This window comes from Dipodomys spectabilis, unplaced genomic scaffold (genome assembly GCF_019054845.1).
Source record: "Dipodomys spectabilis isolate Male_0828 unplaced genomic scaffold, ASM1905484v1 ptg000006l, whole genome shotgun sequence".
In the NCBI taxonomy this organism is placed as follows: domain Eukaryota; kingdom Metazoa; phylum Chordata; class Mammalia; order Rodentia; family Heteromyidae; genus Dipodomys; species Dipodomys spectabilis.
Genome location: NW_024870683.1, coordinates 10,834,450 through 10,858,632, shown reverse-complemented (window position 1 = coordinate 10,858,632; position 24,183 = coordinate 10,834,450). Strand labels below are relative to the sequence as shown.

The 24,183-nt window shown below is 44.8% G+C and overlaps 1 protein-coding gene across 1 annotated transcript in view; it reads left to right on the top strand.

Moving 5' to 3' along the window:
- Gabbr2 (gamma-aminobutyric acid type B receptor subunit 2) overlaps nt 1-24,183 on the top strand; it is a 332,778-nt gene that overhangs the window by 151,389 nt on the left and 157,206 nt on the right. The window contains exon 3 of the mRNA XM_042697162.1: nt 1,337-1,507. Coding sequence (XP_042553096.1) covers nt 1,337-1,507 — 171 coding nt within the window. The remainder of the gene's footprint in view (nt 1-1,336; nt 1,508-24,183) is intronic.

Genomic DNA, 24,183 nt, shown 5'->3' with positions numbered 1-24,183 from the left:
AACCTAAGATGTAAATGAAAAAATAATTGGTAAATTTATCCACCATGGAGAACCCACTGATGTGACAGAAGACAACATCCAAAGACAAAGAACAAACTTGAGCTTCCCTAATCAAGAAAGATCACTTTTCTACACACAGCTAAGGAAGACAAAGAGTCAAATGAGAAACGAGCCCAAGGGTGAGCACCATTTCTGGAAAGGAACTACAAATTGCTTAAACCCATGAAGGGAGACTCAGCCTCACTCACAGAGAGAAAAACGCAAATCAGAGCTGCAGCAAGATGCCATTTCCTCACTGGCCTCTGAAGATCAAAAGGGTTGATAACTAACTTCTGCAGATGAGCCTAGGGGGAGAGAGCACAGATCAGAGACTGGAGGGAAGGAGTGGCATTTAAGGCAGGCAGATTATTAAAAATCCAATTTAACAACTTACTGGCACTTGAAAGAAAAGGACTGATAGCAGAGAAGGTGGACAGATTTGACTAGAGTGTAAATTAAAACACACGCACACATACACATGTGTAAAGGCAAATTGAGTATTTACAGCGACCATAATAGCTTGAGTTAAATGCTATCCATTTTGCAAATCTTCACTAAATTCCATTGGAAAAGCACTAGAATACCACTCGAAACTAAAGACATGAAAAGGCTCTTCTTTAAAATAATATAAATTCCCTGAGAAAAACCCAACGTTGTGTGTAACCAGGAATGCAATCTGACTCCAGTGTTTTAGTAGTAAGTCATTACAGAATTAGATAGAAGAATGTTTGATTAACATTGACAGGACTGTGGTGAAATTGGTCCTCTCATTATGTCTGACTAGTAAATATGCAAATTGATTTTTTTAAATCTTTAAAAAATATAAGTATAGTCTTCAAAGGCTCAGATCCTGTCTTTATTGGGGAGATTTTACATCACAGACTGTCCATGGAGATCGGCAGGATGTCAGAATAGAAGCTCTAGAACAGTGACAAGCTAGAAGCAATCTAAATGCCCTCAAATTAGGAACGACTCAGTAAATTATGGTATGTTCCATATCCTGATCTCCGAGGTAGCTATTAAAATGTTTACGATAAAAGAAAAAGAAAAACAAAAACCAATAAAAAATGAAATGTTTATGAGGAGTTTTTGACAAGATAATTAAATGCTTGTGAGATGAGGTGAAGAGAAGACTGAATTAATAGTGTGCCTCTAGGGAGGGGGAGATCCCCTGGTTCATTTTCTCCCTTCTTTCTCCTCATTTTACATTTTTAATCTCTTTCACAGCAATGCAAGACTCTTATTTTCGGCAGAGGGATGGCAGTAATGCCATTGTTTGTCTCTCTTGTGTCCTCAGCTCTCCTTTGCGGCTACCACACCTGTCCTAGCTGATAAGAAAAAATATCCTTACTTCTTCCGGACCGTGCCGTCGGACAACGCGGTAAACCCTGCCATTCTGAAACTGCTCAAACACTTCCACTGGAGGCGTGTAGGCACACTCACACAGGATGTGCAGCGCTTCTCAGAGGTAAGTGCCCCAGGCCTGAGCTTGCCCTGGGGCCCAGGCCAGGAGAAGGAGGAGAAGGTAGAATATGGGGTGAGGAGAGATGTGGTGGTATTTGACCACTGACAGCCCACAGAGCCATGGTAGGATTGCATGTGTGAGAAAGTGGCAGAAAATGTACCATCCCCCTCCATTTCCTTCCTGGCACTAATACTGATCAAGCCATGACCACCTAAAACCATAGATGCTGTCATGGTTTTCTCCTAGGGAAAGAAGACTTTGTTTTGTTTTTAATAGTGGGTTAAAAACTCACACGTCTTGTGCTGTTTTGCAATAACAATAATAATGCCAAAATACACATGGTTACAGATATGTAAAAGTGCTTTTCTGTCCTGATTCCCCCAAACCCATTTTGTTTCCTTAATTTTCTCCTTTACAATATATAATTCATCTGCTCTAGAATATATATTTCTATATTTAAATCTAGACATCTATATTTATTGAAACCCAAATGACCCAAGTACCAGTGGCTCACATCTGTAATCCTAGTTACTCAGGAGGCTGAGATCTGAGAATTGTGCTTCAAAGCCAGTCTAGGCAGAAAAGTCCATGACACTCTTATTTCCAGTTAACCACCAAAAAGCTGAAAGTTGTTTTGTGGCTCAAGTGGGTAGAGTGCTAGTCTTGAGCAATAAAGCCAAGGGAGAGCACAAGGCCCTGAATTCAAGTCACAGAACCAGTACAAAAAAGTGAGTTCAAAGGTTGGAGGCATGGTTCGGGTGATAGAATGCCAGCCCCAGCCAAAAAGCAAAAGCATCAGATCAAGCGTTTGAGTCCTGGTCTTGGACAAAAAAATGAGTTCCTACTGTATACTGTATATAGTATACATATAGTGTATATATATATATATATATATATATATATGTATAGTATAGTGTAGTATACTATATGTATAATACAGTATATATAAGTATATAGTATACATGTATATACATTCATTTATATATATATATATATATATATATACAAATAAGATATATATATATATATATATATATATATATATATATATATCTTATTTGCTTTTCATGAGATCTGAGGCATCTTACCTGGCCTCACTTTCTAATGAAGCATGGTATTCAGTCCAATGTGTTGTAGAATCAGCACTAGGCATGGTCTGTGACATTAGGACCAATCCTTGCATGCCTAAGAAGAGGATTCGTTAGATCATTAGACCATTACAAACTTGAAAGTTGCTGCCCTCCAATAAGGCTCATTCACTTTCTGGCCCCACCGACGGCTCTGGAAAATTTCTTTTTTCACACTTCCTTATAAGACTTCTTCTGAGCTCCTACCTCTCTGCTTCTCAACCCCATCAGAACTTTGCCTGGAGGGAAGCATCTAACTCCAAATGACAGAGGCTTCAGCTGGCAGACTGCTTGGTGGGATGCTGACAGATGTTCGGAATGAGTGGGAAACAGGTGGATGTTGGTGAGGGATATGCAGGTCTCAGCTCCTGGTTCCATCAACACCAGGCTCTGTAGCAATTTTGGAACACCTGTTTCTTTCTAATGGCATCTTTGACTAGCACAGTTTAAAGGGCCCTTGGGAGGGGATGAGGCCCAGAAAAGGGAGCAAAGATCAGGGTTTCTAAGCACCTCCAAACTCGTGAAAGATTATTCCCAAAAATGTCAGACTTGAGGAATGCAGTCCCAAGCCCCTTCCCCCCCCCAAACCAGTTTATGGATCACATAGACACTGCCTGCTTGTAGCCTCCATTCAGAATGCTCACCAGACTTGGTCTATACTGGATGAATTAGCAGCCTCGACCTTGGATATGTGTGTCGTACAGTCCCAAACACCTTCACAGCCAGCACCCTGCGGGGAGGGATGATGGTGTCCATTTTGTAGACAAGGAAACTGAGGTTGCAGAGGGTGGGTGGCTTCTCACCTTGGGGCACATGCTGGTTAGGGGCCTGGCTGGGTCTTGGGTGCCTGACTCTCCAGATTCCTCCCTGGGAAAGCCAGTGGCAGTTCAGGGCCACATCTCCATCTCTGCGAGGCGGGGTCAGGGATCTCTGCTAGGGTCTCAGCAGGAAGCTCTTTCCCAGAGGACAGGATGTGGTTTTGGTAGTGTTGCTGGCAAGGACCCCTTTCGATTTAAATCCCTCAGCCCAGCTGACTCCTCTCTGTGCCCAGGGGCTTTAGCATCCCTCACCAGTGTCTGGCTGCATGGCTGTAGCGCCAGCCCTGGAAACTCGCCAGGGGCTAACAGCTTCTTGTGAGTGCAGAGGAAACTCGATTCCTTTTAGGAACCTGGTCGATCAGCAGTGCCAAGCACTTCTGTTCCGGCCTGGTGCACTGGAAGGAGTATCGAGTGAAAGCAATCCTGATGTTGGAGGGGCAGACAGGGGAGCTTGTCACTGAAGCACTGGGACTGTGGAGGGGGTAGTGGGTGAAGGACCATCTGATGCTACGGCCCCCATCTCTGAGATTCAAGCCCCCACATATGTCCGCTGAGTGACCACGTTGCTCTTGAGTAGATGAGCTGATCTCTGGGCCTAGCTCTGTCTTGGATAGCAGTGTGACCTCAGCCCATTCATTTCACCTTGCTAACCATTGCTATTTTAGACCTAACACAGCATGTCTGGCAGGAGAGATCGAGCTTGTTCAGCCATACTCTCTGGATGGGAGATGAGGGAAGGATCTGGCACCAAACAGGCTGATTTCTAAGCACCTTTTCTAAGCTCTGTGGTGCGATAACCAGGTATTGTCTTTAGCTGGTAGAACTCTGGTTTTCCCCCCTGTAAAAGAGTGGGCTTAGCCTCCCTCCACACTGGACTATGACAGCTGTAGCTGGCCAAACACTCAAGAATGGTCTGCACAACGTCAGGTTTAGTAAGTGGCCATCAACTACTCTGGCAATTCATGGACAGACTCTAGGAACGCATAGCCATCTGCTCAAAAAGTTGAGCTGTGGCCTCCTGAGGTGGGCTGTGCTGTGAAGGACCAGAGATCTATGGACAGGGATCCAGGGTCAGCAGGTGCAAACTTCTCACAGTGACATCTCATTGGATCCTCAGGGAAGTTCTTTCTTATTTTCTCTTGCCTTTTACTTTTTTGTGCTGGTCCTGGGACTTGAACTAAGGACCTGGGTGCTATCCCTGAGCTTTATGTTTGTTGGTTTGCTTGTACCACAATTCTCAGATCTCAATTTCCTGGGTAGCTAGGATTACAAACATAAATCACTGGTGCCTGCCTTGAAATGTTCTGGGTTTTGTTTGTTCGTTTGTTTGTTTTTTTGTCAGTTGTGGGGCCTGGGCTTTGTCCCTCAGCTCTTCAGCTCAAGGTGAGCACTTGACCACTTGCGCTACAGTGCTACTTCTGATGTTCTGGTTTTTGTTTTAAAGATTGATTGTCTTAGAACAGTTTTAAGTTCATAGAAAAGTTGTAAGAAGGCACAGATTTTCTGTGTATCATGTCCCCACATACCCAGCCTCTTTCATTTACCTACATCGATATATCATAATCAAAGTCCACAGGTCACATGATGGTTCCTTCTGTGAGTTTGGACAAAAGTATGGTGACATTTATCTACTATCATAATGCCACACAGGGTATTTTCATTGCCCTGGTTAGAATCATGTAGAAGATAGCCTTTTCTGACCAACTTCTTGTTTTACTTTTGCTAACACACAGTTAACTCTTCAATGTCTTTTTTGGCTTGACAGCTCATTTCTTTTAGCATGCTGAATAATATTCCGTTATCTGGGTATACCACAATTTATCTACTTACCTACTGAAGGATGTCTTGGTTGCTTCCAACTTTGGGCAATTACAAGTAATAACCATCAACATCCACATAGGCTTTCAACTCCTTTGGGTAATTACCAAGGAACTTTGATCACATGGTAAGAGTATGTTTAGTTTTGTAAGACACTGACCAATTATCTTCCAGTTGGCTGTGTCAATGTTTTCCTTTCCATCAGCAGTGAAGGAGCATTCCTGTTGTTCCCCCTCCTTGCATCACTTGGTGATGTCTATGTTCTGGATGTGGCCATTATTACAGGTGTGGAATGATGTCTCTTTGTCATTTAACTTGCATTTCCCTGACTGGTGATGGATGAAGAGATGCTTTTCCACCTTGCCTCTGGATGTATGGGGATAGTCACAGTGCTTGCTTTAGGGGTGCTGTGAGATTGGGTGTGATAGGGAACTTAAATCACTAACACAGCATTATGCAATGGGTGGCATTATTTTAGTGTCAGTGTAGAATCTAGTCCCTTGGCCATGGCTAGCCCTTTTCAGGACTCCTGTATAGCTGGGTTTCTGCGGCTGACAGATTCACTCCCATCCTGTCCCTCTTTCCAAAGAGGCTCTAAGCCCCCTGCCTGCTCCCTGGTGCTCAGTGATCCTTGGGCTTTGGGGGCTGACCTTTCCCCACCAAAGACCTCTGCCTGAGTGATGGGACCTACCAAAGTCCTTGATCTTCCCCAGACTGAAAGGTTGCCATCTGTGGAGCTTCTTCTTCAAAGCTCTGCCCTTTCAGGCCCTCCAAGCCCCACCTGGCCCTTTGGAGTCCTCCCCACTTACTGAATTGCCATCTGTCCAAACCATGAGGGTCTCTGGTGAGTTCTAAAGTCACTGCTTGCTCTTTCAGAGAGCAACCTGGGAGAGACACCTCTGTAGTGGAGGGCAAGGAGACCCCATGATGCACTGTGCTCCCCGCCGACCCCTCTGGTAAGGAGCAACAGTCCTTTCCTGCCGCTCTTGACAGGGATCCACCTCTTGTCATGGTTCAAGACCTTTCATAGTCCCCTCAGGGCCTCCCCTGTGTTATCTCCAGTCAGTCCTTTCACCCTACCCCATCCTTTGGAGGAGCCATACCTGCATACTCCTCCCATGCAGAGCTCCCTGCAGTAACCTGGCTACCCCACCCTCCCCAGCAGAATCAGCTCTGCTCACTTTCCCCTTGGGCTATTCCCCATAGCAGCTCTCCATATGTTGTGGTATTTAAACTTCCTCATCTCTCTCCCATTGCCACTGCTGAGCTCCGTATCTCCTCTCCCTGCACACTGCCTGTTCTGTGTGCAGTCCATGGCTCTGGAGTTCAGTGAGGGCTCTCTATGCATTAGATCAGAGTCTTCACGGTAAATGCATGTGTTTTCTTCTGTTGTGCCCAGAGTCTGACGGCAGCTAGGGTGTGAGATGAGGAAGGGAGATACAGAAATCCCCAGCCCTGCCAGCCTGTATCCTGACTGCCTCCTGCCTGGGTCACTGCGACCAGTGAAAGGCAGGGAGGGGGCAGCAAAGCCAGCAGGCCAGATTTCCACAGACCCTAGCCCAGAGCTGATATCCTTTCTTGACGTGATATTTGCTGGTAGGGGATTCTCCTAGCATCAGCCTCAATGGAAAGTTTTGGACCCTCACTACTACAGGGCCTCCTCTGGGTGGCATTGGTGCTGGTGTAGTTCATATCCCCTGTGCCTTCCTGGAGCTCCCCTATGCCCCCCAATGTGGTGAGTACTTCAGAATGACGAAGACCAAGTAATCAGTGATTCTCAAAATGTGATCCCTGGAGCAGCAGTGTCACCCAGCTCCACTGAGGCAGGCAGGCAGGCAGGCAGGCACTCAACAGACCCAGTGATCAAATAGGATGCATATGCACTAGGATATGGAGGCGAGTGGGCAGCCTTTGAGTGAGATCATAGGCCTGAGCCCACTGTATCTTAGAACAGGACCAACCAAGTAGATCAGGCAGGCTGGTCCTCACTCATCTTCCAGCATCCCTGCTCCCCACTGCAGGCTAGGAGAGCTTCTGCAAGTCTTCTGTAAAGGAGACACAAGGGGACTGGAGACAGTTCAGATTCTGTCCATGCTACCGGTGCCTGCCTCTTGCTCCAACTTTTCTCTGAAGAACTTGCAGGTGTTGTAGGTGATCTAGCTGTGACCCATGCACACATCCTGTCCACTGTGCCCTCATTTCTAACTCGGGGAAGGGACCAGGCTGGCCGGGCAGCCAGCTGGAACAGTGGTATCCATCCTGCCCACACCTAAGTGACTGTGGGTGGCAGCCTCTTTGGGATTCAGGGGGAGACATTTAAACATTGGCATGATTTTTGCCCCGTTTGAATAGTGCTGTCTTAATGTTTCACGTACTAGAGAAATGGAAAGGGTTACAGCTTCCTGGATACTGTTGCTTAGGGAGTAACTCCATGCAGCTGTTGCTTAGGGAATGACTCCATCCACCAGGTGACAGGTTAGAAGCAGGTATGAAGCGAGCGGCGTCATGGGGGTAGGGGAGCATGCAGGTACAAATGATGAAGGGGCCTCCAGAATGTGGGGGCCTCTCAAGTTTGGGGGCTACAGTGACAAAGGAAGCCTCAGGGCCCCCTGAACATGTCATTCAGGAGGGTAGACAAGGCCTTCTTCCTTTACCAGAAGCAGACCCTGGGATTCCTACAACACTTTTTACTTCTGGTGAGCGAGCATCTCCCAGGGAAGTACAGCTGGCCAGCAGGTTTTACCTGTCCTAAAGTGAAAGACCCCTCCCAGGGAGAAGCAATGCCCAGCAGGGTCTCCAGTGTCTACTGCTGTGATCTTGGTGGCAGTGCACACACAGGGTTCTCTGCAGGGCCAGCTGTCTGGCTGGAACTGCTGAGTGGGGGCCTACCTCCTCTAAGCCAGGTGTCCTGGCCTGCCTCACAGCGGCCGGTCCTCAGGTGGCTGAGGGTCACACTGTCAGCTCAAGGTGACTGCCCTCAGTCCAGGCTGCAGGGAATTCTGGAACACAGGAGAAAGGGGCTGTCATGGGTGACCTCCAGATACCTCCCATGGACACTTTTCTATACCACCCATGGCCCTGGCCAGGTTCCCAGCATGCCCTGTAAAGCACTTGCTCCACCAGACCTTTCTTGGCAGTAGGAAAATGCCATTATCGCTAGGTTACCTGATGTTTGTGTGTGTGTGTGTGGAGGGGGAGGGGGTCCCTGAAGCCAGCACAGTGCCATCTGTGTTGTATATAGGACTCACTCAGGATCTGAGGTGGCAGGTGCCTGCCCTTGTGGGAGACCCCAGGGTTCCCTCAAGCCCCACCTCACCACAGAAACATGGAGGTGTCTATGTTGACCAGCCAACACACCTCTCAAGAACCTCTTCGCAACCCTGGGAGTTTTTGCTGTGGGATTCTACATGGAATTTTTCTTCTTTTTCTTGGCTCATCAACCATCAGAGTCCTTCACGCCCCTCCACACCTGCTCCTACCCCCTCCCCAGGATGCCTTGTTCCTGCTGGGCCTCTTGGCTGGCAGGGCAGCGCATCTTGGAGAGTGTGGGTTCTGAGCTATTCTGGTTCATTCTGGCTGTGCATTCTCCCCCAAGGCCCATCTGCCAGGAGCACGGGAGCCATGTGAGCAAGGGAGTGCAGGGGGGAGGTGTGGAGAGTCTTCAGGAATCACTGAATAGTCCGCGACAGCTTGACACACAGGAAGCTGGGGAGAGAGTGGATTGAGAGAGCCAGTGGATGGAGGCCCCTCAGGGCTGTAGGTGGGACTTTCCTGACAACAGTGGGAAGTCAGGGGAGATTGTGTGTGTGTGTGTGTGTGTGTGTGTGTGTGTGTGTGTGTGTGTGTGTGTGTGTGTGTGTGTGTGTGTGTGTGTGTGTGTGTGTGTGTGTGTTCGCATCAGTCCTCAGGCTTGAACTCAGGGCCTGGACACTGTCCTTGAATTTTTTCCTTCAAGGCTAGTGCTGTAGCACTACTGACTTTTGGTGGTTAGTTGGAGGTGAGATTCACAGACTTTCCTGCCTGGCTGGCTTCAAACCCCAATTAGATCTCAGCTTTCTGAGTGGCTAGGATTACAGATGTAAGCCACCAGTGTCTGGGTCACGGGGAGAATTCTTTTAAAGGAGGTGAAGTCGGCTGCTGGTGGCTCACACCTGTAATCCTAGCTACTCAGGAGGCTGAGATCTGAGGATCACAGTTCAAAAACAGACCAAGTAGGAAAGACTGTGAGACTCTTATCTTCAATTAACCACCAGAAAACTGGAAATGGTACTGTGGCTCAAAGTGGTAGAGCCCTAGCCTTAAGCAGGAGAGCTCAGGGACAGCACCCAGGCCCCAAGGGTTCAAACCACATGACTGACAAAAGAAAGGAGGTGACGTTACAGTCTTGTGGGATAAACAGATTAGAGATTGAGAAAACAGCCAGGAAGTTATTACAATAGTCCGAAAGAAAAATTATGAAATTGTGGTTATTTTCTTACAGAAAAATATCAAGTTCCCTTTGTTGAAACATTTTTTACTTTTTTATTTAAAAATATTAATTACTAATTTCTAGCTGTAATATTGATAGGTATTCAAGGCAGAAAGCTTGGAAAATTCAAAAGCACAAAGGGGAAAGTTAAAAACAAGCTCTAACTGAATGGATGAATCCATTTTCTATTGCTGTATTAGAATAGCTGAGGCCGGGTATTATAAAGAGGCTTACTGAACTCACAGTTCTACAGGCTCATGAACACCAGCATTGACTTTATTCTAGCAAAGTCCTCATTGTGTGTGGTGTTGTGATGATGGGCGTGTGTGCGAGAACTAGGGGTCACATGGCAAGTCCTTTCTCTCTTGGGAACTATATAAATTCTTTCTAAAAGCAGCATCTTTAGCAATGTAATTACTTAACACTGGGCTCTCAGTCTTAAAGACCCAACCCTCTTCTACCATAGCCACAGTGTACCCAGCCTCCAACACATGAACCCAACCATTGTACCATCTAGGCTTACAGCCTTATACTGGAGTTTGCTTGTTTGTTTGTATGGGCCCTGTGCTTTCTAGGCAGTGCTTGCTACCACTTCCATACATCCAACCCTACAGAATTTTTTCAACATGTATAAAAAAACAAACATATATATATATATATATATATATATATATAAATTAAATACATGTTCTTATATAGAAGTGACTTCTTTAATTCAGCAATGCAGGGAAAATGTTTCCTCGGGCCAACAAATATTCTCCACCACCATAACTCATGATGACAACTCAGCGTAGGTTGATTCTGGCACTGGTGACGCTGTGCAGGCTTCCCCCAACCCTCGTACCACCCCCCACCCAACCACAAACCTCTCTGAGATGCCACAGGCTTCACTGTCTTCCAGTCTATTTGTTCTATAATCTATTTCCTCCCTTCCTGTATTTCAATAATTCTGCAAATAGATAACCTCCTTATTTGTAACTAAAGTTGTTGGAACTTCTCTTTTTCTTAAGAAGTCTTTTGTCTGTGTTCAGGTGTGGTGTCACACTTCCTTTGGAAGCAGAGTTAAGAGGATCAAGAGTTCAAGACTAGCCCAAGCTACATAGTGTGACTCTGACTCATTAAAAAAAAAAGTGTCTTTGCCATTTTAAGGAACTTAGGATGGAACACAAAATGGCTATGTATTCTGTTACCTTCTTCATCCAATCTGTCCAAAAAAAATTCTCTCCTCTGCATAGGCTATCATTGACTCTGTGCCCTGTTATAGAACAGCCTGTAGGTGCCAGCTTATTCTGATTGTAAGTAATAATACCATGGATGCATACTTTTTTGTTTGAATATCTCTGATCATTTTCCAAAGATAAGTGCCTAGAAATAGCTCTGCACATTTTTTTGAACCCTTTGTGCACATTGCCAAATTGTGCTCCCAAAAGATCCTCCGAGTTCCGAGTTTCCTAGCAATGATGGAAGGATTCTTTGCCAACATTGTGTGTTACTCTTTTCTGATCTTTGGCAATTGCTGTTTTAATTTGCATTTCTTTGATTACTATTGAGACCGAATTTCTTTCTTTCTTTCTTTCTTTTTAAATCAACATTCTTTCTTGCTTCTGTTTTTCCTTTTGTAAATTGGCAGTTGATGTGGCTGGCACTTTTTCCTAATAGAATCTTCTTCTACGTGTTCTTGATAAAATAAAGCTATAAGCCCAATTTCACATCTGTGGCAGATGTTTTGCTCATGTTTCACATGACATTCAATTTTTGTTGTTGTTGTTATTGGTTGTGGGGCTTGAATTCAGGGCCTGAGCACTGTCCCTGAGCCTCTTTGTACTCACAGCTAGAGTTCTACCATTTAAGCCACAATGCTTCCAGTTTTTGAGTGGTGACTTGGAGATAGGAGTCTCATCGACTTTCCTGCCCAGGCTGGATTCAAACCATGATCCTCAGATCTCAGCCTCCTGAGTAGCTAGTATTACAGGCATGAGCCACCAGTGCCTGGCTCCATTTTGGTATTTGATGTGGATTTTTTTGTTTTTGTCAATCATGGGGCCTAAACTCAGGGCCTCGTGCTGTCCCTGAGTTTTTTTGCTCGAGACTAATGCTCTACTACTTTGAGCCACAGCTCCACTTTCAGTTTTATGGTGGTTAATTTGAGGTAATAGCCTCAGAGATTTTCCTGCCCAGGCTGACTTTGAACCACAGTCCTTAGACCTCAGCTACCTGAGTAGCTAGGATTACAGGTATGAGCCACCGGTGTCTGGCTTGATGTTACTTGATGTCTTGAAAATCTTAGAATTTTATGTAGTCAAACTTCTCAAGACCATATTTTTGACCTTTCACTTTAGACTTAGCAATTTCTTCTCATCATCTTTGTTTTCTTCCAGTACTTTCACTATTTCATGTTTTGGCTTATCTGGAATTTCCATATATGTTCTGAAATATCAAGCGTTTCTCTTCATTTGGTCACTCATTTCTGACTTGTAAACTTTCATCTACTGATGAGTCTGTTCTGCAGTTGATACTCATTGTTTTATTTTTTGTTGTTATTGTGTCAGTACTTGGGCTGGTACTCTACCACTTGAGTCATAGCTCCACTTTTGGCTTTGGGGTGGTTATTGGATATAAGAGTCTCTTGGACTTTCCTGCCCAGCTGTCTTTGAACCATGATCCTCAGATCTCATCCAGGGTTTGAAGTAGACATCTTTATACTTTTATATCTCAGTCATCTTTGTTTTCACCAGTTGAATTGTTGTGAAGTTTCAAAAATGCTCATTGTGTTTTTGTTGGAATCCAAGCAAGTCTATAATTAATTTGAGGGAAACATGGACATCTTTATAAACCCAGATCTGTACATTCATGAGCATGGGACCTTTCCTCACCCTGAACTGGGTCCTCAGTAAGACCTTGCTCTCTCTTTACATGCATCCTCTCTATTACCTGTTAACATTTATTCTCAGGGACTCTGTGTTCATGGTTGCTTGGGGGAGGGGGATCTGTTTTTTGTGATGTCGTTAAAGTCCTGCTGGAGTACAGGAAAGCTCTTGATCTGTGTGTCTACCTCTTACGACGATTGACCTCGTTAATTCTGGTAGTTGGTCCTCTTGTAACTCCCTGGAGATTTTTTTAGCAAGTTAACACTAACATCTGACTTGAGAATAAATCTGCTTTCTGTTTTCTGGCATACTATCTTTATCCTCATCACTGTCATTAATATAGGACTGCCTGGGTTCTAATTCCAGTTTAGCTACTTGGTAGAGCTGGGTGACCTGGGGAAAGTCACTTAATTTTTCGGTGTTCTTGATAATGGGAACATAATCATAATTACTTTAGGTGCTATGGGGATTGAAAGTGTAAATACATGTAAAGCACTTAGGGCTTACAACAGTGACCAAAGAGTACTGTGTATGTGAGTGTGTGCATCTGTGTGTAACTATTGTTGTTTCATTCACTAGTTTTTACACACACACACACACACATTATTCACATCTGGTTCTGAGGCTTGAACTCAGAACCCCAGCACTGTCCTTAAGCTTTTTATACTCAAGGCTAGGTCTCCACTACTTGAGCCACAGCTGCACTTTCAGCTTTTTGGTAGTTTATTAGAAATAAGAGTCATGTGCACTTTCCTGACTGGGCTGGTTTTAAACCACAAATCTCAGCCTCTGAGTAGCTAGGGTTACAGGCTTAAGCTACCAGAGCCCAGAGCTATTTATATTTTAAGATGGTAATAATAGCGGGTATTCTTGTCTTGTTGTTAACTGTAATGAGGGTTCTAAAAGCAAGGTTTGATATCTGTCAGGTATGACTCATCATGTTTTTTTAAATTTTTTTGTTACTCAATGTGTGTGTTAGAGATACAACTGCAACAAAATAAGTGTCTATGAAGAATCTATATTGTTAGCTCTGTAGTTTTAAAATTAGGCATTAGTGAGAAATTATAAAGTGAAGGTTTAAAAACTTTATCTTATGATGCATTCACTCATTGAACACTTATTTACTAAGTGCCTGGTATGTGTTGGTCATATGCTGGGCACTGTGAACTCTTATGGATAATAAGCAGTGAATGAATGAAGGTCCTGCCATCAGAGAGCTTGCACTCTCCTGCAGGGAGACAGCTAATGAAGCGAAGAGCAGATTGATGTGTGCTATGCCAGATGGTAAGTAGGGTAAGCAGAGGGGAGACAGCAGGGTGGGGTGAGCCCAAGCTGACATTTGAGCAGACTCTCGAGGCAATGAGGTTACAGTAAGTCAGAGGGATGTCTGAGAAAAGAAGGTTCCAGACACCACAATAGGCAAAGGTGTTCTGTGGCAATGGCACAGTGTAGAGGTCATTATAGCTGGAATAGCATGGGTAGGGGGAATGAGGAGGACTGATTGGGAAGGGATTTGTAGACCTTATGACATTTGTGAAGATTTTGGCTTAGCCTTTGAGCCAGCTGAGAAACTACTGGACACTGCTTTGATTGCTTATATTTTTTTTAGTTATTTATTTTTGTTATCCATCAGTTGTACAAAGGGTTTTAATTCAACATGTCAGTTTGTGAATACAATGCATTTTGACTTTGGTTTGCTTTTTATTGTTGGTGTGGCTTGAACTCAGGGCCTGGGTGCTAAGCTTTTTCCTGAGATTTTTCACTCAAGGCTAGCACTCTACTACTTTGAGCCACAGCCCCACTCTGGTTTTCTGGTGGTTAATTAGAGATAAGAGTCTCACAGACTTTCCTGCCTGGGCTGACTTTGAACCACAATACTCAGATCTCAGCCTCCTGATTACAAACATGAGTCACCAATGCCTGGATTTTTGATTTGCTATTATTGACAAAAAAAAAACAACAACAAAAAACCCACCTCATAACAAGAATCCCCCCATTGTAGCTACCCAAAGTTGTATGATTAAGTGATATTTCATATATATATATATATATATACATAGTATGTATATACTATGTATATATATATATATATATATATATAAAATGGTTTACAGCTATTACCAATGTCTAATTTCAGACCAATTTCATCAACCCCCCCCCCCCCCCAAAGACATTCCATGTTCATTAGCATTTGCTCATTCCCCTTCCCCAACCTAGCTTTATAATCTCCTGGTAATAGACTGTCCACATAAACGACATCATCAGAGGTGTGCTTTTAATGTCTAGCCTACTTCACTTAGCATGATGTTCTAAAGAGACATCTGTCACTTTTTATGACCAAGTAATATTTCTTTATATGATTATAACACATCTTTTAATCTATTTACCAGTCAATGGACATTTTAGTTGTTTCCATTTTGGGCTATTATGAATAGTGCTGCTATGATCATTTGTGTCTACATTGTTTTGTGTGGACATACATTTTCAGTGCTCTTGAGTATGTATCTATACAAGAAATGGGACTACCGGGCCATAAGGCAACTACATATTTAACATTCAGAAAAACTTTCATACCATTTCCTAGTCATACATCAGTGGTGATACTGGTTTTATGTTCTTAACAACAATTGATGAGAGTTCCAGTTCCTCCACATTCTTTGCCAATTACTTCCTATTTTCCATTAGAAACGTATACACCTAGCCACCCTACAGTATGGGAAGTGCTATCTCCTGTGGTTTTGGCGTGCTACTCTCCCTGAAGAATAAAGATACTGGCATCTTTTTTCAGGAGCTTAGTGAATATTGGTAGATCTTGTTTGGACACATGCCTGTTTGAATAACTTGTCCAGCTCTTCAATGGCTTGTTTGTCCTTTTGTTATTGGAGGATTTTTTTAGTTTATTATTCTGAGGGAGATTTCATTGTTATATCGCCATATGTTTATGTTCTATTCCGATCAGTCTCACTCCCTTTATCGTGCTCCCTACCTTCTTCTTACTTCCTTGCAAGAAAGCATCCCAAACAGGTTTCCTTGTTTCACTGTTATAGTTTCGAGGCATCCATTTTGACACTGTTCGAGCTTTATCCTCTCCACCAGCATATCCCTTCCTGCTAGTCCCTGCCTACCCATAGTCTATTACTTCTTTTTCCCCACTCTCTCCAACCCCTAACAATCAACAGTTTTCAATGACCTTCTCTGTGCTACTCAAATATACTTGCAATACATTATAATATAATTCACCCCTCTGTTGAAGTTTATCTGCCTGGGTTTAAAGAATTGTTTAAGCCAGGCACTGGGGACTCACACCTGAAATCCTTGCTACTCAGGAGGCTAAGATATGAAGATGGAGGTTAGAAGTCATCCCCGGTAGGAAAGTCCACCAGATTCTCATCTCCAGTAAACCAGCTAAAAGCTGCAAATGGAGCTGTGGTTCATGTCAGATACAGGTACATGGATATAATGCCATAGCCTTTTTGACACCAAGCTAAGAGAGCTTGCCTTCAAGGCCCTCGCTTCCTCTTACCATTTGATGGTCATCTTGAGTCTGGGTTCTCTGGTGATCCAGGACCCTAGACATACTTCCCAAGGTTCCTCTACCTCTTCAGGTGCAACCAGAGCCTCTGTTCGCTTCTTCACAAATAATCACGTTCCTCAAAGTCAGAGGTGTAAAGAGCTATCTGTTCAATCTCCAGACTAAAGCTTGAGAGAAGTCTAATTGTCTTCCCTTTTCTTCATGTAGATAGATAAGCTTTGTGGACATTTCCTACATAACATTTGGAAAAACAAAACAAAACAAAAAAACACAAGTCTTAAGTCAAATATCTCATTATCTTATTTTTTGTTAACCAAGTGTCTAGATCTTGGAGAGAGAGAGAGAGAGAGAGGGAGGGAGAGAGGGAGAGAGGGAGAGGGAAAGAGTGTGTGTGTATGTGTGTGTGTGTATATGTATGTGTGTATGTGCCTGTAGTAGGGCTTGAACTTAGGGTCTGGGTGCTGTCCCTCAGCTTTTTCACTGCCACTTGAGCCACAGAACCACTTTGGGATTTTCAGTGATTAATAGGAGATAAGAATCTCCTTTTCTGTCCCAGGTGGCTTTGAACCACAATCCTCAGATCTCAGCTTCCTTAATTGCTAGGATTACAGGAGTGAGCCACCCAGGCTAGGCCATATCTTTGACTTTAATTAGTTCTGCTCCTATTAACCTACTTTCCAATTTATTTGTGTCTACATTCTCTTTATTAATATACTTCTTTACATCATCTTTTTCCTAATTTCTTGGATTTCATACTTGTTGTTTTTTTTTTAACTCTTGATGACTGTTAAATGTATTTAAGCAGGTATGTTTGTCTTTGATCATAGATTTATCCAAATCCTATTTTTTCTAACCAAAGAGTATCTCATCCCATTATAATAAAAACTATTCTATAAGTTTAGAATGTTAAGTACTTGTCTAAAATATCAGGCTTCTACTTCCTTAACTACTAGCCTAGTACTTAGGTACCAGGTACCAGAGTAAGCTTTAGAAATTGGCATGGTATGGGCTAGGAAGGTGGCTCAGTGGTAGAATGCTTGTCTTGCATGCATGAGGCCCTGGGTTCGATTCCTCAGCGCCACATAAGCAAAAAGAAATTGGTGTGATAGTAAGTCCCATCCCCTCAGCACCTCTGGTTTTTCAGTGTTACAATTACAGTTTTTATTTACATCATGGTATTCTTTGTCAGTTGGTACAAATGCCAATGTTATTTTGAAACCACACTGCAATGGCTATAATTTGGGGTTTCAAATCCATATTTACTTAACTACAGTTTCTATTGATATATTTTTCATGAGTTGTGTTGTTTTGCTTGAGTGCTTTCCGGCATGAGTACATCTGTAAGGTTTTTTTGTTTTGTTTTGTTTTTTTGTCCAGGAAGGTTATTTGACTGTTTTTATCTACCAAGCCCTTATATAAATCACCATTTCCCTCCATTGCCTCCTATGGATGACAAAATTATCTCAGTATAGTTTTCCATGATCACGATATTCTTCCTCCATCCTCTCTAGACATTACATCAATGTTGTCAGGAAGTGTGATGCAATCTGATTTCATATCTTTGTGGATGAGTCTTCCTACCCCTCCCACACATACCCTATACTAGATACTTGCAGGAGATTTCATCTACGAAATTGACAAAAGAAAATTAGCAAATATCTAGTATGTATATGTTTTGTCTCAGATATTACTACTATTCTCATTTGAAGACTATGGCCTTTCCTCGAAGGGAGGTGAAGGGTAAACAAAGGAGGAGGCTGCAATGCTTGGTAAGAAATGTATGCATTATCCTGCCCATGTAATTGTAACCCCTCTGTACAGTATGTTCTCAAATAAAATAAAATAAAAAAAAAAGAAATATCAACAATTCTTGAATACATTTATTTTTCTCTCTGGCCATTTTTATCTCAATCCTCATTCTCTACATCATAGGAACATTTCAAGCTCATCCTCCACAACTTCCACCAGTGTAGCACAATTAAGTTCTGCTTCTAATTCTTGCAATTCTTACATTCAGCAATATAACTTACTTCCCATCACCTTAACTCCACCAGGTCCCTGCGAATTCTAGTCTATTTTATCACATATCCTATTTCTTAGATAGGGACCAGATTTTTCAAAACCTCCTTGAAGTATAAAACAGATAATACACCAGGTACCAATGGCTCACGCCTGTATTCCTAGCTACTCAGGAGGCTGAGATCTAAGGATCATGGTTTGAAGCCAGCCCAGACATCAAAATCCATGAGACTCTTATCTCCAATAAGTTACACAGATAAAGCTAGAAGTGACACTGAAGTGGTAGAGCACTAGCCTTGAGCACAAAGAGGCTCAGGGACATTGTCCAGACCCTGAGTTCAAGCCCCTGACCAGGAAAAAAAAATGTTGCAATTACTACAATTTACTTTTACTCTGTCTAGCAAATCTTTTTAGGGATGTCCGTCTCTCTATTTATATGCCTTGTCTGTTTCTCTTACATGGTTCCACGTGTCCATTATGCCTTCTCTGTCTGGGCATCACATATCGCATGAGTAACCGCTCCTTGAGCCTTTCATGCTTTATCTAAACACAACTGGGTCTTCACCTTGCATATTCATCTAGAAGTCTAACGATGAAATTTCATATCGTCAGCCAGGCACACACAGCCTGGGGGCTGGGGAGCCATCTGTGCTGTGGCATTTCTTCTCTTGGTGGTTTCTTCTTGGAATTGGTGAACTGCTGCTCCAGATGCACAGGGTATTCCCCCCACCCAGCCCCCTCTCCTCTCCTACCCCCAACACCTTCTGCCTGTAGTCTGCAGACCCGCAATGGGAAACTGGGCTTGGAAAGGCTTTGCTTATTCTTGGGTCTGAAGGGGCCATTCCTCATCTTTCTTGTGTGGCCCAGCCTCTCCTCCAGCACTGTCCTGTCCATCAGAGATAGTGCAGCCAGTGCCACCCCCACCCTGCCATCACGCCGCCCTCTCCAGAGCCGCTTTCTCAGGAAGGGGAGCTGTGAGTCAGCCTTCAATCTGGCTCCTTTGGCATGGAACCTCACCACAGTTCCTCAAAGTTGCTGGTATATCAATGGTGCTCTTTCCTCTTTTCCAGTGCTGAGGCAGATTCCCCCTATTTTTACTCTCTCTTGGTCCTTTCTGTCACTTTCAGAAGGAGGTAGCTTAGGTGGGAGTTGGACATCTGTGCTCAGCATTACCATCTTCCTCCAAAAAGTTTCATAGTTGACATTTTTTTCTTACTTTGTACTTTGGCCTACCGATAACATGAGAATTCCCAAGCACGTTCTGTTCTGTGGCCCTCTTTTTTTTTTTTTTTTTTTTTTAATTTTGGTATTGAACTCAGAGCCTTGGCTGTCCCTGAGCTTTTTCCACTTAAGGCTAGCGCTCTACCACATATGCCATAGTTCTACTTCCAGCTTTTTGGTGGTTAATTGGAAATAAGAGTCTCAGAGATTTTTACTGATTGCGCTGGCTTCAAACTGTGATCCTTAGATCTTAGTCTCTTGAATAGCTAGGATTGTAAGTTGAGCCACTTGACACCTGGCTCTGTGGCCTTCTTTTTAAATTGCTCCTCTGTCCTTATTATGTGTGAATTGAAGCTTTTCCACGGTACGTTTCCTCTCTCTCTCAAATTTCAATTGAGTATCTTCTCCATCAGATGGGTAATTCTCCTGCCAGGGGTGATGCAGTGGGTGCTACCTCTTGCCAGGGACTCATCCTTTGACATCCTGAGCCACATCCTGGCCTTCAGCAATATTGATGGAGTTTCCCCACATCCTTTCCACTCCACCAAGGTTATGACCTTCAAGGAGCAACAGCAGAACCTGCTGGTCCCCTGCCTCCTGGTCCCCATCCATCCCTGACGGAAGCCATGTGTTTCACTAGGAGAATCATTTCAGATTCCTTCTGGTGCTCCCAGGTCCTCCTGAATGAGTCAGTAGCTGGGGGCAGCAGGCAGGGTATGTGGGGGGATGTGTAGGGCGGTGTGTGTGTGTGTGTGTGTGTGTGTGTGTGTGTGTGTGTGTGTGTGTGTGTGTCCCCATCTCTGCTCAGCTGCCCACACCAGGAAGAGGGCACACCATGCCATTTTCCATATCCAGTCTGTGAGCAGCCCCCTCCCTGCCCTCCGCAGGGAGTCACCGAGCTCTATATTTATGCTTCTTCCCATGCCCCCCACTTGTGGACCCCTGTGGGCTCTCCAGGGTGGGGGAATAGCACTCTGCTGCAGACAGACCAAAGTCAATCTTCTTGCAAGATGCCTGACCTTTCAGGCTTAGCATCCTTGGCAATGCCATCCTATCTGTCCCTGCCTCCCTGTCTTCTTTTCTCCATTTCTCCTTGATGATGCTGTCTCCCATGATGACCACTGCCAATTATTAATTGGCGGCTAGGGCAGACACTTAGCTCATATTAGCTTAGTTTAACTTTTCTAGCCACCATACACTCAGCTGTGGTTTTGCCCTTTCTACAGAGGAGGTAGGGGCTAGTGAGTTCCCTCCATCCCTCAGTAAAGCCAGTTAGAGTTTGTAGTTACTGTGGCTTCTCACCCACAGCCTCCCTGGATGGGCTAACTGAAGAATAGGCTGTTCATCCTAAGCCTAGACCACAGACCTGTGAACTATGGCCCAAAGGTCCAATCCTGCCCCTAGACATGTTTTATAAATAAAGTTTTATTGGCACATAACTACCACCCTTTCATTTGCATATTGTTTGTGGCTATTCTTGACATGTAACCATAGAGACAAGTTATTGGGACAGAACCTGAAAGGCCAGCAAAGCCTACCATATTTTCCCTTTAGACTTTCCCAGAAAGTTTCTGAGCCTTGGCTTACAGACTATACAAAGAAATCACCCTAGGCAGCTGTCTTGACCTCTCTGAATCTCACCTAACTGTCCCATAATCTAGTCATAATTATAGCCAAGAGATGTGAGCTGATGTGTGTGGGTAAATGGGGATCCCAAATCAGAACCCCCCAACTTTACAGCTCCTTCCTCTTTGTCTTCATACCTGGTTTGTTTGGTTTGTGTTATCATTCATGGGGCTTGGGCACTGTCCTTGAGCTCTTTTGCTCAACACTAGTGCTCTACTGATAGGCCACAGTGTTACTTCCTCTACTTTGTGTCTCTGGATTTTTTTTTTCAGAATATTCTGGCATCTCTGCATAAGAAACTTTCTTCTTCTCTAATGCCTATAGCATCACAAAGTAGATGCCCCTCAAGCCTGTCCCTGAGTGCTGCTGGGCATCAAGTGACCCTCATCTTAGGAGGGTAGATGGGAGTCTTATGAGCTCATTCATTCATTCAGCCAGGCCATGGTGTTAGAGTCTGCCAGGGCCTTCGACAGAGTCAGTAAACCATCTTCTTGTTGCAGGCCAGGGGCAGGTTAACCAGCCATGATGATAGCTCTAAGGTTGGAGCTTGCAGCTTTCTGTCCCTTTGGAAAATTCCGCTCAGGCTCTGCAGAGTAGATACTGTTCCCAGAGTCTCTGGGTACTGCTCCTAGGAAAATCCACTGTGTTAAAACTGCTTAGCTCAGCACACTCAAGACCTGCTCCTGGCCTGGCGGCCTGCTCAGCACTATGCTGAGGTGTCCATCCAGGACACGGTGGGTCCCAGCCCAGGACACTCACTCAGCATGTCCACAGGATGGGGCAGCTCCTGGGCTCCAGGCCAGGGGAAGGGTAAATTGCCTTTCCTGACCTTGGAGCTGCTGCAAGGGCTCAGCTCCTTTCTGTCCAGGAGTAGTGAAGACACTGGGTCTCAGAAGATGAGACCTTGTATAGTGGATTCTCAGGGCTGTGGATGACCCAACACACACACACTCACACACACACACACTCTCTCTCTCTCTCTCACACATACACACACATACACACACACTCACACACTACCCCAACAGCACCAAAGAAATGGCCTGGGAGGAAGGAGCAGGACATGCTGGTGTTCAGAGGGCCCAGGGCAGCACTCTGGAGAATCCAGGGGGACTTTCTGGAGGAAAGGCTGTTTGCCATGGAGCTGAAAGTGTGAGTAGGACTTGGACAGGAGAACAGAAGTTAGGAACGTGGGTGATTGATGATGAAGTGTTGGGCAAAGCATCTGGATATAGAATTGTTTATTGTTTGATTGTTTCTACCTGGAAAGTATCTATAGGTTATATCAGTTAGGCCTAGCAAGAAAGAGATAGCATGTGCAAAGTTAAAGCAAAGTTGTTTACTTTAAGGAAAATATTTGGAACAGGCCAGGGGAAGCAGCCAGGGCTAACACACCCCTAGGGATCAGCAGTGGTGGAAGTCAAGACCACTCCTGTGCCCTGGAGGGCAAGGAGAGCAAGGAGAAGGTATGGAACCAGAGCTAGGTAAAAATATGGAACCCTTAACTCCTATAGGAGCCTCCCATTCGTCCTTAAACCCCTGCTAGATTCCCATTAACCCTCTGCCTCCTGATGGAGCCTCCCATTGACTCTCTTGACTCCTGCTGGGGCCTCCCATTGGTCTGTGGACCCCTGCTGGGGCTCCCATTGACTCCCTGACTCCTGCTGGGGCCTCCCACTGGCCGAGCCCAGTTAGAAGTCAGAAGAAGAAACTGTTCAAAGATGTCACCCATAAAAGTGGAATTCAGAGGCAGCACAGGGACAGGCAGGCTGGAATGGGTGGGTGAGGTAAGGGCAAGTGGAAAATAACCAGCAAGAGATATTTACCCTCCTTGAATTAGTGTACTTGGCATAGGTTGCTCTCCTTTCTTCGGACTTCCAATGAGGTTTACTTTTTATTATCTTAGTAAATTAGAGTCTTTGAGCCAAAAGGAGTGACCTGACACGTGTCACTGCAAGGGTCCAGCCATCGCTCCCGGCTTGTCGGCAGAGGTGCTCTCATCTCAGGACTAAGGGGCAAAGGCTGAGTTTGGGGCAGGGCTGACACACAGGTAGAGGAGAGGGTGAGCCTGCTGTAGGTGGGCCCCCCAAGAAGGAGACTCTAGAACTCACATGGAGGAAGAGTGAGTTCCCACTTCCCCCAGAAAGTGGCTGTGAGAATAAGCAGAAGTTAAGGCCACCATGGACTTGAAAGAGAGTCTGTGGTGAGCTGAGGCAGGGTGGGGGGCTGGCAGAGACTCTTCACAGCTACCCCAACACAAGGCAAGCAAGCTAGGCCAATTGTTGGGTGGGGGCTCCCTAGAGAAGGGACATGACCTTGAGTGGGGGATGTGATTGACACCCCTGGTGTCAAGGTCAGTGCCAGGGCTCACAGCTGAGCCCTCTGTAGAGCCCCCTGTGAGAGACGACCCTCTCCCCAGACCTTGTCTCCTGACACTAGCTGTTTTCCAGGAGAATAGAGCAAAGCCCTATTTCCTTAGGACAAACCAGCAGCACCAGCAAATAGAGGAGAAGTGGGTTCTTTTCAGGAAGTCTCAGTTGGGAGGAGGGTCTGGATCTACCCAGAAGGCCCAGGTTTCTTCTGGGATCAATGAACAGCCAGGTCTCAGGAGATCTCCAGTGTTCATTTCCTGTGGTTGCCCTAACAAATCACCACAAACTTGATACATAAAGCAACAGAACTCTCTTCTCTGTCAGTCCTGGAGGCCAGAGGTCCCAAATCATCAGGCCAGTGGGGCCATGTTTTTTCTGCAGGCAGGAGATGAAGATCTTGTCTTGCTTCTTCCAGCCCCTGGCGGTTCTATCTTCCTATGCCTTCTCCCTGCTATGTCCCCCCCAAATCTCTCTTGGCTTTTCTCTCTTAGGCTAACTTAATATGGATTATTCTACAAGTCTCTCATCTCTGGATCCTTAAGCTAATTCTATCTACAAAGAGTTTATTCCTTGTAAGGTCGGGTTCACAGGCTCAGAGGACTTAGGTGTATCTCTTAGGGGTCCCCATCCATCCATGCACATCCATCCATGAACGTGATGGTGACACACAGTCAGGTGCCACTGGACACAGTGTCTCTACCCCAACCCCCCTGCATTGCCCCCAGCCCACGTTCTCAACCTAGGGCAGGGCTCACAGGCATTCACTTACTCACTGCCCTGAAAGTGAACTTGTCTCCACTTAGGTTCCACT